Source organism: Strix aluco, chromosome 4 (genome assembly GCF_031877795.1).
Source record: "Strix aluco isolate bStrAlu1 chromosome 4, bStrAlu1.hap1, whole genome shotgun sequence".
In the NCBI taxonomy this organism is placed as follows: Eukaryota; Metazoa; Chordata; class Aves; order Strigiformes; family Strigidae; genus Strix; species Strix aluco.
The window spans coordinates 56,044,969-56,059,567 of record NC_133934.1 but is presented as its reverse complement, the minus strand read 5'-3'; the positions used below and the strand labels follow the sequence as shown (position 1 = coordinate 56,059,567).

Sequence of the window (14,599 nt, the reverse complement as noted above, 5' to 3'; positions counted from 1 at the left end):
GTCAAGTAGAAAATAAGGAACACTGAAGGCTAAACAATCTCAAAATTTGTGATACAAAGGTTTCTTGGCAATATGCTGTTTAAAGATAAAGTGAATAAACTTAACCTATGAAGGTGAAGCTAAAAGTGCCATTTCAGTTTAATTAAAAAAAAAAAAAAAAGAGATGAAGTGGACTGAATTGAAAATGCCAATTATGCATTTGTTTACAGAGCCAAATAATCAACAGAAAGCAAAAACTTTGGTGTGTAATTCATGATGAAAATACTGTGTTAGTTCTGGAAGTATTTGGCTGTTGCATTAGTTCTAATCGCTTAGGAAACGTGCAAGGAAAACAGTCACAATTTGATTTTGACTACTACACAAAGAAAAGCATGTACAAGGAGAATCATTTTCAAACTAAAAATAGAACTTGAAGACTATATCTAGTAGGTAAACAAGAGTTGTGTAAAATACATGAGTAATTCAGGACACGTAGGTCTAGAAAATTGTAAGTCGTAGAATTGCTGAGAGACAGTTTTGATAGACAAAACCACATTATCCTCAAGTGAACTAAGTTCTGTCTTTGCTTCTTCTATCTTAATGTCATTATATATTTCAAAGTAAAGCACTTCAAAATATGTTTCTCTTAAAGAATTTGGGTCAATTTTGCTGCTGAGAAAGTATGTCATCACAGTCAGCTTTACAGTGCTGGTAGAAAGCTGCATTTAACATCTTGTCTGGATAGAGCTGTTGTGTTCCTCTTGCCATATATTAAAAACTGTATGTGTTTGAAGACTGGCAAAACATATTTAGGTTTCCTAAAACATTTTTCTTTAATCCAGTATCATTTTTAGCATACAAAACTGTTAAGAACAGGGCTAGTAAGGGTGGAAGTGCTTATTAATTTTAATGAGTTTTTAGCTGCTTTTTTTTAAGTGGCTGATGATCATTAATAAATAATGCACCCAACTGCTGGTGTAGACAAAAGAAAAACAACAATTTAAGTTGATTTTTGGACCACACAGTGTAAGACGCTTAAATGTATTGTTGGCAATAACTGCTCCTTTGATCCTCCTCCTATCAAGTTTGTGGTTTTGTGTATATATATTCAAATGTATGTTGTATGTTGTTTCATAGATGCAGGTTATAGTGTTAACTATAGTGGGAATCTGTGTATAAGGTTGTGCAAAGGTGAACCACTCACACAGCAGTGAGGGGAACTGCACTGGTGCTGATGTTATCACTGGATTCAGTCTATCCTGGTAAGGAGATTGGAGATAACCAAATCATTGCAGGACAGGTGTAGCTTAAGGTGTCTAAAATGTGTTCCGTGTTTAAAAACCAGACAATTGTTTTTGTTTTGTTTTTTTCCTTTTGCAGAGAAGAGAGTGAAAGTGTGCTGACGCTGAAGGGTTTGACTCCAACAGGAATGCTGCCCAGTGGTGTGCTCTCTGGAGGAAAACAAACACTGCAAAGCGGTAAGCATGTTTACCTGTGTGTGTCATTATGTGTAAAAAAAATAGTTGGTTTTCAACTGCAGAACCTAAGAAAAGTAACCCCAGTCTTCTCAGAAAAAAATAAAGAACAGAATAAATCAGGTAGTTTGTACTGGAGCATTTGTGAGCAGTTCATGTAAGGCCACTTCTCAAGGCTTACTACGTACCACTGATTTTCAAAGAAAGAGGGGGGGAAGAAAGTCCCTGAAAATCAACTGTTCAGAACAGTGGATCAGCATCGCATGTGAAGTGTGCTCTTTCCACAGTTTACAACATCTTTTGGGGTTTTTCTTTAAGAGCAGCCTTTGATACATGGAGTACTGAAGGTTCAGCTTTAGATAATAACACTCAAACTCTTATTTTATCTGATTTGTTCTTCCTCATAGAGAATCACCAATGGAAAATAGCTCTGGAATTAGATTTTCTCTCCTAGCAATTCTAGGTGACAGCATAGGAACAATTTCAGTCTGATTTAAGCCCAAGTGAAGGGAGGCTCTTACAAACACCACGTTTGTCTTGTACACAAAACAATACAGATTGTCAGTTCAGTTTTATACCAAGTGGTTCTTGTTACAGGAAATCTGTAAGTCTCTAGTAGGGCTGCCTTTGATGAAATATTCCTTTTGGAATAAGGTGCTGCAAAGTATTTAATTTACTACTGTAAGCTTTCCTTTTTATGTGTGTGTATTGCTGTAGAGTATATTGTAGGCACACAAGAATGTCTCTTGCTTATTGAGGTTCTGTTGGCAGTAGATGTAAGAAATAGAAATGCTTTATAACCTTAACACAGTCTCAGCCTCTTGTTTTCCTGTTTCCTTCCTGGAGCTTTCTTTCTCTGTATTTTTCCCTTTACTGTCTCTTTTACCTAGAAGATTCAGGTATACGGTGGTAAACCTTTTCCCGTTTTTTCCCTTCCCGTTTTCTTATTGACGACTTGTGTGTTACAGACATAGTAACGTTCTGCTTTGAAAATGCTGCAATATGATTCCACAGGATGCCTTTCTTAATGGGATTGTGGTCTTTACCTAGGCTTTTCTCTGTATAGTTGCTTTACATTTGTCAGAAAATTTGGTCCAAGGAAACTGCTACTGTTGCCCTGGCAAAATATTAGCAATTGAATTGAATTTGAGAAAATTGCCTAGAGTTCTTGTTACAATGGCTAAAAGGAAAATCTCCTCATACTGCAGTATTCTGGCTTAGTAAAACATTACTATACACAAGCTTCTGCATTAGTTAACACATAGTACCCCATTCACCAAACAATCTGAAGTTTACATAGTTTCTGTTAAGCACACATTCATATTACCATATGTATTAACAGAAAATATGAGTAGTACGTTCTGTTGTGGAAGTATACATTTTAGTTGTCATTTTTTTTCTAATGTGTCAGTGCTGGTTTGGATCTGGTTATTTTAATTTCTCATCCTAGTTATGTTTCCTTTTCATTTAAGTTTGTATTGGTTTCATTCCTTGTTTTTTGCCATCTCTCTTGCTCTGTAGTTTGAGAGGCATAGGCTTACCTTGGTGCATGCAGGTTAGCTCCTCTCATTTCCCCATGCAGCAAGACAATAGTATACATATTTTAGTATTGATCTCAATCCATATTTAACATCCTAACTACAAAAAAAAAATTTGTTTGGGTTTTATGGAGGATGAAAAAAGTTTTTACATAGAAGAAAATAAGACAAAGAAGAAGAGAGGCATTCCTAAAAACTTGACTTCTTGATCTTTTCTCTAAACCAGAGAAGTTCTTGAAAATCAAAATTTCTTTTTAAATATTTGAGCTATACCATTGCTATATTGGACAGCATTTGCTGATTTGCATCAGCTTCTAAATCTCTGACTGTAGAAACAAATTCGTGTCAAAGCTGATGGGTAGAATTAAAATGAAATTATGTCTTTAGGAACAATGAATGGTTTCAAAACAGTGGTAACGTGGTATTCATAACACTGCAGCAACCTCCCGATTACAACTTTACTCTCTCTGACCAGACTTTGCAATTTTGGAGGTCCAACAGCTTTCAATCTTGTATCTATGTCTGTTGATTTAAATAAAATATTAGAAGAATGCTGTTTTCAGAGACTGGGTTGACAAAAAGGAAGCTTACAGATGGAGCAGGCTGGGCGAGATTGCAGACGAAGCCAAAGCTGTCTGAGCAAACTCTGTCCCATGCTGTGGGGAGGTTTCTTCTAGTCAGCAGAGAGAAAAAAATCGTTCTGAGAAGTTGTGTATGTGGCTCTTCTGCCTTGTACTGGCAGCTAATACCTTTCAAGATGACATCATAAGTGGTACAAATTTTGTGTGATGGCTTTATGCCATTTTTCATTCTCTTTTGACAGGGCAAATCAAACTGCTTTTATTCAAAGCTGGGAGAATTATACAATCTTTTCGGGTCAGATGTGCAATATGGAAGACATTTTCATTTTGTAGTTCTTTTGAGTCAAAAGAAAACTACTCAAATGTGTCTTTAAACACTTTTAGTTTGTGAAACTTCTGCTTCAAAACAAACTATAGCTTAATTCAATCTGCAAATTATTGTTTTTGTGTAAGCATTTCTGTGTGTGTCTGTTTTGCCAAAATCCAGCACTTACAGTAACATTAGTGTTGTAGCTCCTTTGCTATTCACTGACTTGTTCTTAGAGTTAAAATCCTCTGCTCATTTTTCTCATTCGTTTTGCTACCCCTTTCTTCTCTTCAGCTACTGTTGAGGCTATTGAGGCTGATGAAGGTAAATTGGCCAGTCCCCTTTCTGTTGGTGCCACAACAGATAAGGGCTCTGCTGGGTGTATTCATTTTGCTGTAGCTTGTACAGATTGTGTGGGTGTTGGGCTAACAATTGTGGCTCGGTATTAACCAAAATGTAATTGCTTTAAAGGGGAAAATGTTTTTTGGTTGTGTTTTGGTTTTTTTTTCCATTGCTGCTGTTGTGTTTTTTTTCTTTCTGAAAGTTACAATCACGTTGGAATTGCTGTATGTTGAACTAAGCATTGAGTAATGCCACAGGAGGAGATCAGGGGACTTGGATTTCATGGGACATAACTTGGCAGCAGCTCGTAAATGCTCTGTGACACATAGCTCAAAATCTGTGTGCTGGAGGCTGGGTCTTGTCTCTGCCTCAAACCATCCTCAGCAATCTCTGGTCGAGGAAAACACACAGCTTTTTATAAGTATTCTCTCTTTGTGTTTGTTTTTTTTTTTTTTCTCTTTTTCTTTTTTGCTTCAGTTCATTTCCTTTCTTTTAGGTCACTAATAAAAAATTTTTATTTTGGTCTTTTGTTACAGTTCAGCATGTTTCTGTTTCTCTTTAAAAGTAAAACAACATGAGACATTTGTCTGCAAGATGTCTGCTTCCCCTGGTAGTGGCAGTTTACACACTGGATATTTACATTAGAGCAACCATTAACACCAGCACCATTTTAGTTACAAATATAAAGTGACTGGCTGCCTCGGAAGATTTCTGAATGTTTAGTATTGAAAACTGTGGTGCTTTATTGACAGACCTCTAACTTAACCCTTAAGCAATTTTTAACACTATGGTTAAAACCTAAGTAATCACATATTGCGATGTAGATGCACAATATTCATTCAGCATTATAAAGTTTTGGAAGAAGAATTTTCAGAATTCCCCTTTAAAACAAAATTCTTCAGTTGTATTTTGTTCTTGCCCCTCTCAAATTTTCTGTGGATATTTTTTTTTTTTTTTTAGTTAATTAAAAAAAAAATCTGATGATTGCTGTCCGTTGATAAGATGTGCCCTTTTGGCCAGTTGAATCTGGTTTTGATTTTTGTTAAGCAGTGAATAAAATTACAGAACAAACAAGTAAGAGAAAATACAACTGCTTTCTAAATAGCAGTGAGTAAGCTGCTATTTATGTTGGAATTCTCTATTCCTATCGGCAATCTCTAATCTGCAGTGTGCATACTTGTTGACAGTTTGGCTGTTTTCTGTGATTTTCTGTGACTATGTGTTGTGTTTTAGTAAACTCTCAATGTAAACTGCTAATACTCGTTGTCTGACCAGCAACTACAGCAGAGCACCTTCCTCAGTATTACAGACAATAATGTGTCTGCTTGAAATACAATCGATTGAACCTGCCCCCATTCCAGCAATATGCACCCTTCAAGTTAATTCTTGATTTGCCATCCTTGCTAGTTAGACACCATAACCATAGTCGTTACGACTAGTCTACGTAGACAAAGGTAACCATGGAGAAAATGTTTCACTCTTTACCAATTGTCCCTCTGCAGTTTGATTCAGGGCCTGATGACACCATCCGGGCTGTGCTACTGGCAAGCTCCAGGACACAGCAAGTGTTTCAGCTTCAACACGGCCATCCATTAAACTGTTGCTTTAAGGGATTGGCCTGGGTGCTTGTTAGACATCTTCATTTTTGTGGTAGAAGATAAGGTAAAAAAAAAAAAAAACCAACAAAAACACACACACCCCCCCCCCCCCCCCAAAAAAAAAAAAAAGCCTTGAAAAAATTCACCGTAGGGTCTGTTCTGTTTTCACTGCTCCATCCCTGCTCACTCGACTAATCACCATTATGTTGTTGTTGTTTTTCTGAGTTGAAGTATAATACATGTTAAAACCCATGCACTTCACAAAGTTCCAATATAACATTTGTGAAACTGGCTAAGGAACTAAAATCCTGAGGCAAACAGGATCTACCCATTTTCACAGGAATGGTTGGCAAAAATATCAGCATGAAAACGCTTTTCTCGCTCCCCCCAAAGTGCAAGGAGTGGTAGATTGGTACCAGGGATGTTCTGGTGTTTGGGGTTTGTTCGCTTTGTTTTTTTAACAGAAGTTACCAGCTTGTCCAGAATCGGGACTGCATATTGGAAGGAGAGCAGGAGTACTCTGGGGTAAAGAGAAGATAAAGGGAGGGAAGGAATACTGAATTTGATCTTTGAAACTCCCCTACCATTTTCTCCCCAGGGAGTTTGCAGTTTCCTGGTACTAACACACCATTTCTGCTCTATGGCATGTTAAGATAGAGGCATAGCAAAAGTGCCAGTTCTGGAATTGCAGTGCATTGATTTGGTGCAGATAAGAGAAAAACACACAGAAGGCTATGACCAATTATCTATGGAGCTGTGACCTGCTGTTTGCCTACAGTGCTTTTTTCTCTTTTGCTTTAAATCTAAAGATCTTCAACTCTTCAATTAAAGAGAGAAAAAAAGTAGTGAAAAATCACACTCTGCAAATACATTCCCCAGCCTGTGGCTGCCTTCTGAGGTCAGTGTGGCCTCATCAGTGTCACTGCTGAAGGGCAGATCAAAAGTCCTCAGGTTCAGTTGGAACTTTGGTCCTTTGTCAGTGCATTTCCAAAATTAAATTGTACGAATGTGCCGAAATGATGATATCCCTGGTCCATGTTGCACAGCGTTACTGCTGGTTGACTCAAGCTGCTTTCTAGAAGTCCAGGGATGTGTCGGGGAGGGTAACTGCCCCAAGCGATCAACAAGCAGCTTCGCTTGTGTTGAGAACATAAGGCAACCTGCCGTAGGGTCACCTCAGATCTTCCATAGCTTTAATGTATATCCTGCAAACTGGCCTCACCGTGTCATCACCATCTGTAACTGGCCAGTGCTTTTTCCCCCTGGTCTTTGAAAGTCAAATGGGAGTTTTGCCTGATCAAGGATGTTACGGCGAGGCACGATGTCTTTAAGGCTGTAAGTGATAATGATAAATGCTAATTCGCTGGCTCACGGCTGTGCCCTAAGCATGGTTCCTAATTGCAAACTATAGTTTCACATCAGCTTCTTAGCATTTTAAGCTGAACCCCAGTGGACAACAAAATATTGGAAGTTGATCTTGTTGAAAAAAATACTTGTGTTTCAAGAGGTGGGTTAACCACAGCTCTTTCTGAGAACGGTAAGGAGTCAGTTGTGTTGTCAGATCTTCTCATTGCCACCTTTGCAAAGAAGGACTTTCGCACTCGTTGCTAAGTTGGGGGAAAAGCTGCCAAGAGTTTACCTTGCTAATTTTACTTTTTAATAATCCTTTATTTAGCTATCAAAGGATTTTCACCCCAGCATAAGATCACTAGCTTCGAAGAGGCCAAAGGCTTAGATCGAATTAATGAGCGAATGCCTCCGCGCAGAGACGTGCCATCCGATGCCAACCTTAACTCCATCAACAAGGCAATCTCCACAGAGACTAATGGCACGGACAGCAACGGCAGTAATAGCAGCAATATTCAGTGACCACTGTCTGGGAGGGGGGTTGAGCTGCAGGGCGCGATGGGGTTGCTGCACATCAGCAGTGGGATGTTCTTGCCTCTGATAATAGCTTACTTGCTCTGGGGGCCAGGTGTTGGATTCAGTTTACAAAAATCATCTACGAAGAGATCATCAACTTTAATTTGGTGGGAGGGGGGGTGGGGGAGAGACACCTCCTTTGGATATGCCTTTAAAATGCTTGTAGAAAATTGAAAGCTCATGCTGGTATATATTGCAAAGTTAGGGGAATGAACATGTTTTCCTACTGCTTTGGGAACGTCTAGATATGTTACTGAAAGGCCTTTTATTATGTTACTGGACATGAAAACTTTGTTTAATTTCTTACTAACTATTGTACGTTTACAGTTGCAGCACTAAACATGGACAACATCGAAACATTTTTAACAAAATGTACAAACTAAATAAGGACTATTTATTGATAATGTTTTGCTACTCTTGTCAGACAATGGCTATGAAATAAATTAGGCAGTCTTTAAAAATATAGAGAAAAAAAGAAAAAAAAAAAGAATGTTGGAAATTTGTTTAAAATGCCAAAAAAAATAAAAGAGAAAGAGAGAGTGAGAGAGAGAGAGAGAGAGAGAGACAGTTTAATTTTGTACAGATTATGCTTACCTCAGGTTTCTTTAGTGTGCTTCAATGCCCTTCTTTAAATATAACACTTATCTTACTAATTTGGCAGCAATTATCCTTTTCTTTGTTTTAAAAAAAACTGGAATAATTATAACATTTATCTTTTTTTGCTGTTTATATTTAGGGGGGTTTGGTTTGGGGGGTTTTCTGGGTTTTTTTGGTAAATCAAGTCTTGGTTGTGGCTTGCTGAATTTAAATATTTATGAGTGGTGCATTTTTAAGTATAGTGAACAAGACACCATATTAAGTGCAGTGAAAAGCATCTATATTCTGTAAAAATCTGCCTATGCATGTTTTTTAAGAAAAAATGGCTGTATAGGCCTGTATGGGACTGTAATGCGCTTAGTGGTCTGACTTATACTGGAAATGTATGTATACTGGCGTACTTTATATTCTCTAAAAAAATGCTTAATGCCTTTGAAATTTTGTAATCAAAAAAAAGCTTTGAAAAATCTAAGGGGAGAGTATTCTTAAAGTTTTTAACATAAGCTTGTCAGTGCACATATAGATGGGTAGCATGTTTAGCAAACCTTGTGAAATTTAAATAAGTTTGTAGTTACATGTGAAATTCTAAATGCATGATAACTGTTAATGTCATAATGGTTTAGTCATTTTGTTCTGTTCTGTCATGTGCCACAAAATGTGTAATTTTTTCACTTTTTTCCCTTTGTATATCAGTTACGGGTTTCAACTGGTTCATTCTAAAAAAGAAAAAGAAACAAAACAGTCCATTGATATTTTTTAACAATTGTATAAGTGCCCAAGTAATTCACTACAGCCTACAGCCTTGCCTTTGTAATTTGACTTCGAAATGTTGGCAATCAAAGCATGCACTTGTAACAATGAAAGAAGCATTTTATATTACTACTCAATAAAAATGTGCATGAACTTAAGCACTCTTCTCTTTCTTGCTGATTCAGTTGCAGAAGTGCACGCAGGCACACACGTGTGTGCGCTTGTTGCTCTCTTTTACTTTGGACAGGAGAAGACCGATGGTGTAAGAGAAGAATTACTTGTTTCATGATTCAAGGTCAGTTCTTTACCAAGAAAAAAGTTCCTTTATTGCCCAGCTGTTTTAGGCTACTGAACATCTGCAGACTTTCCCCAGGTTCTGGTTAGAAAGCTGGGGTTTCACTAAAATGAGTAGGATGTATCCCACAAGTAGGGTGCAGAAGAAAACACGTACCCTCTGTGTGCTTTCTCCCCCCTCATCTGGAGTATTTGAAAAAGTCAATTAGTATAATTTACAATGTTCCTTTAAGAAAAAAAAAATTCAACAATTTCAGATTTCAAATGCTCTCTCTTTTAGTCAGAGACGAACTGTCAACGCTCTGCCTTGTTCTCATTTTCTCCCTAACTGTGATCAGCATCCTTCCCCAGTCTGTCATCCTGTGAAGAACTGATGGACGGTGCCACACAGTGCAATGTTTTGGGTATTGCTTTAGTGCTCCTTTCAAGTAGCATTATTAAATGTTGACTTGGTACCTGCTTTCTTATGTGTTTTTCCCACTTTAGCTCTTGTTAATTTTCGCAAAATATGACAGGTGGCAAAAAAAAAAAAAGAGAATTCATAATATACGGGACTAGGAAGATGGATCAATTTTAGATTTAAATTTTTATTTCGGATTGTATAGAAATACAGCACAAGGGAGAGATGTGCAGAGTCTAAGCTATTCATCTGATCAGTGAAGCTGTTAATGAGCGTGGTCTCTGCAAAAAGTAATGGTGAAAGTTTGAGTGACCACTTTTCTTGCCAGTTTGTGCTAGCTGAACAACTGTAGATTACTTCAGGTAAGTTTTTCCGTAGAGACGCCTGAACTAGCGCTCAGCAGGCACTTTGTGCAACATAGAGCGGTGCTGTTGGGCGGTGCAACATGTGCTGTCTGGTTTCATTTGACCTGGGTCCTGGCAATTGCCCAAACCAATTTAACAGCAAGAAAGGGGTTTTTCTTCTCAGCAGTGACAGTGTAGCATAGACCTCTCAATTGGTAGACTTAACCCAAAAGATCCATGCTACAAGTCAGTAGTGAGTTGGCAAATGCCTGCTGTAATTGCCGAAGAGCTTATGGGTAAGCAAGGTAGTCCAGGGTAATACATTAGGAAATGTACAAAGTCTGTCTGGTCAGTAGGAAGATTTTTGAACTTTTTATATCTTAGAAGAATGAAAGATGTCCTGAGCATGCAAAATAGCAGTGTCCCTTGTGTCCAGGTAAGATGGCCTGGCTCTTTTCTGGAGCAAGTCCTGCTGTCCTACCACGGGGCAGGTTCCTGGGCTGGCTCTGAGGGATAGTCTAGGCTATACTCAAATGTTCCTATAAGGACAAAAAAAGTTTTCCAAAGGTTATCTCTTTCCAGGGCATCGCATCTCTTCCAGATGTCCTTCCTTTTTCCTGCTGCAGAAGGAGCTGTAGATGAATTTGAAGAAAAATCCTGGTGCCACTGAAGGCTGAGTTTTGGATTTCGTGGCCTCACTCAGTGACATGCCATACACTGGAGTATGTCTCCCAGTACAGGTTTCTTCCTTCTTACCAAAGATGCTATTTTAATAACAAAAATAACCATTCATGCCTACATCAGGATTTACTGTATTTTTTTTAACCACTTTATTCCCACTATGTGAGATACTATATTGGGTCACATGTATTCTATTTTCTGCACTGTCATAATTTTCCTTTTCAACAGCTATTAAACATGAAGCGTATTAGCTCTTAGCATACATTTCTGAAGACGACAACATTCAAATTTTGTCCAGGGTTTCCCCCAGAAGTCTGGTAGGTTTAATCCTGCTTAAGCTTGTGCCAGAATTGCCAACTGTCAGGCTCAGATGGAAATTCTTTCAGCATTTTCCTTGACACCCTTTTTTTGTTGCCAGAGGAGCATCGTCTGGAGCCTCTAGAGGAGTTTGGGTATAAGTTGGCTTTCTCCTGAAAGTGTGGCCAGTGAAATTGAGGTCAGAAAGCAGGGCTAAAAACAGGCACTGAAAGATGCTTCTTGTTAGCACAGACCTGATCTCTGTCTCCTCTCACTTTAGCTTTGGTTTTTAGTGAAAGAGTGGAGTTCAGAGTGTAAAAAATGAAAATGTAGGGACACTTTCTAGGTTCAAACAATTTACAATTTTAGTCCTTAGAAATCAGTTTCCCTTCTTTTTTCAAGGTACTATTGCTCAGATTAGTCAGATCCATGATTCTTCCCACTTCTTTCAAAAAGAGAGGGATGTGAGAATCAGCTATTTCAAATGTTAAAAAACCACAGGCACCAAAGCAACCATTTGGAAAATAGTTTGCAGATCACTTTCTTAGTTGCTTTTGGGAGAATGTTCAATTCTGCTAAATATGGCCATTTTTGGCATGCAAAAGGATGAACTTTCTGATTCTTCAGTGATTTAGGAAAAAGTATATCCAAGTTCACATGCGTTCATGTGTAGATGTTCATATGTATGTGAAAACACAGAGGACTTGCAGCCAGCTCCATGGGGGTCACAAAAAGGAGGAGTTGATGGAGCTAGATGTAGCAGATTTTTTTTTTGTCTTGCTGAGTTGATTTTGCGGTATCAAGCCTGGTGAACATTATAAAATGTGTGTTTTAGGAGGCTTTGATTTTTTTTTTTTTATATAACTTGAGGGCAGTTTCAGTTTTACATGTGACACCATGTTTCATCTAGCTGACAGATAGCTGTGCGCTTTGGGCAGTGTTCTGCCATGGCACTCAATTGCAAAGGGAAGGACTGCCTTGGCTCCGTCGTCCCTGTCAAAAGCTTGTTTTAGGTGAAGTAACTTGGCAAAGAATGTGCTAAAGGGCTGATTTTGCTGCCAGTGGGAAGTCTGCAGGAATGGTGGCAGACATGACAGTGTCTGCTCGCTTGTGGAGTCCACTAGTGACCATCGCTAGTTGCTCTGGGGTTCACCAATGCCCCCTCTCCCTTTTGGATGGAGCCTTGCATGGTTGTTTGCTGGAGGTTTCGGTCTGGGTGCCCAGTTAGGCGACTCTTACAGCAGCAGGACTTGAGCAAGAGGTGTTTTTTTCATACTTTAGCTGTTACATCCCTGAGTCAGTTGATGTAGACAGCCACAGTGCAATCGAGCAAGCCCATTTCACTCACCATCTGGGTGTTTATTAATCTCTTTTGCTTTAAATGAGCTGTTGAACACTGACTTGGACTAATTTCACAGCATTTTAGGCCAGAGGAGCCTGTTAGGTTACAGAATCGAGACTCACTGAGGCCAGCAGGCACTGCTGAGACCGGGTCCTCCAACCCAACTGCTCACGCAGGGTCAGCTGGAACACGTTGCTCGGGAATGTGTCCAGTCAGGTTTTGAGTATCTGCAAGGATGGAAACTCTGCAACCTCTCTGGGCAATCTGTGCCTGTGCTTGGCAGCTCTTACAGTAAAAAAAGATTATTTTTTTTTTTTACATTTAAAAATTTCCTCTATTTCAGTTTGTGCCCACTGCCTTTTGTCCTGTCACCAGGCCTCACTGAGAAGAGACTGACTTCATGTTATAAATCAAGTATTTATACACCTTTTCTCCAGGTTGAGCAGTCTTAGTTCTCTCCGTCTCTCCTCATAGGTCAGATGTTCCAGTCCCTTATCACCCTCGTGGTCCTGTGCTGAACTCACTCCATTAAGTCCATGTCTGTCTTGTGCTGGGGAGCCCAGATCTAGACACAGTATTCCAGGTGTGTCTCACCAGTGCTGCTCGGGGGGAAGTTGAATTACCTGTATATGCCATTACATTTCTACAACATATATTGATGACAATAATATTTAAGACAAGTGAAGACATTTCTGGCCTTGTTAGTCAAAGAGATGGGAGCCATACCTCAGAAAACGGAAGAAGCAGAGGTACGTTGCAGTCACAGAGCTGAGATGTACTAAGATACAGATCCATGAAGGTAAGAGAAAATGAATGCCTCACCAGTCTGAGAGGACAGTGAAAGACTGGGATAATATTTATTGCTAAATTTGGTAATAAATTTGATGAACAAATTATCAAGGTGGGTATCAATTGCAAGAGGGAGGACCTTCACCGTCTGTCCTGTACTGTGTCCCACCTAATGCTGATCCTCAGTGCTTCAGAAGAAGGCAAAGAAGTCATCAAAAAATTCTGGCAAATCTTGTACTGAGGGAAATAGTCCCTTCCTGGATTCAGCAGGCAAGTGGCTGAAGCCCTGAAGCATGTGATTTGTATACAGTCATTACGGTAGTGCAGATCTGCACGTGTTATCAGGACATCACATAAATGAGAGATCTTCTGCCTCCCTGGGGAGGGAGAAGTAACCTTCCAAGGAGGTTGCCTGAGGAGAAGCTAATTTGTTTATCTGTCACTTGGTGGTTTATTGTTTTCAGTACATATTTAATAAGATTTGCACTTGAACTGCATTTTTCTAGAACGAGAAGAAAGTGCACTCTGAAGGGAATATGACGCTGTGGCCGAGCTTAAACAAGGCTGCAGATCTGATGTTTAGGCAAAAGACTGAGGAAGCCCTGCAGCCATGGACCAGGGCGCCAGAGAAAGGAAAGGAATGAGGACTGGGGCTGGCAGAGCAGCTTGGCATATTTATTTCATTCCTTTCTCAAGGTAGATAGCAGAAGAGGTGGTGGTGGCAGTGCTGGAAGAGACCTGAGCACTCTATGCTGCAAGGCTGAGATGAGAAGATACAGAAGCTGTATGATGTACTTTGCCTTTGGGTAGGCAATGACAGAAACTATTTAGGCTGATAAAATTCACCTTAGACTAGATGTGCACTTAAAGATGATGGTAGAGTTCAGGCTGTGACCTGAAGGCAGTCATGCATAAAAGGAGAGTAGGGAACAGCATGGGAAATAAAGTTTTGGAGGGCAGACCTGTGATAAAGAGCAGGCTGAGGCTCACAGTCCTGGCAGAAGCAATAGCAGAGATTGCAGGATTGCTGTACTGCATGCTGAAGAGTTGAATCAGTTCATCTTAAAGGCAAGGATGCCTGTAACTAAGGGGTTTGGACCTGATACAAGGGAGTTGCCACAAAGTCAGCTGGGATGACTAGCCAACACCTGGGCTCTCTACGGGATAAAAGGGCAGGAATTATGAGGACCTCAAATCTCAACTAAATTTGTAAGGCAGGGCTTGCAAGCTAACCAGGTAATGGTTAAACAAACAGAGAAAAATAAAAAGCTAACAAGGAATGGAAAAATGACCTGTCGGCCAGATAAGTCGGGGATGGCCAGTAAAGTGTAGGAATACACTGAAAATCAGCACGAGTCCAGC

The 14,599-nt window shown here is 39.4% G+C and overlaps 1 protein-coding gene across 2 annotated transcripts in view; it reads left to right on the top strand.

Moving 5' to 3' along the window:
* The window catches only part of PPP3CA (protein phosphatase 3 catalytic subunit alpha), a 203,573-nt gene extending 194,325 nt beyond the window's left edge, over positions 1 to 9,248 (top strand). Inside the window, exons 12-14 of one of the 2 annotated variants that reach the window (XM_074823175.1) lie at positions 1,360 to 1,457; positions 4,175 to 4,204; positions 7,496 to 9,248. In XM_074823175.1, the coding sequence (XP_074679276.1) occupies positions 1,360 to 1,457; positions 4,175 to 4,204; positions 7,496 to 7,689 (322 nt within the window). In that variant the 3' untranslated portion in view covers positions 7,690 to 9,248. The remainder of the gene's footprint in view (positions 1 to 1,359; positions 1,458 to 4,174; positions 4,205 to 7,495) is intronic. The other variant, XM_074823176.1, reaches the window with a different exon arrangement.
* Positions 9,249 to 14,599: the final 5,351 nt, after the last annotated feature.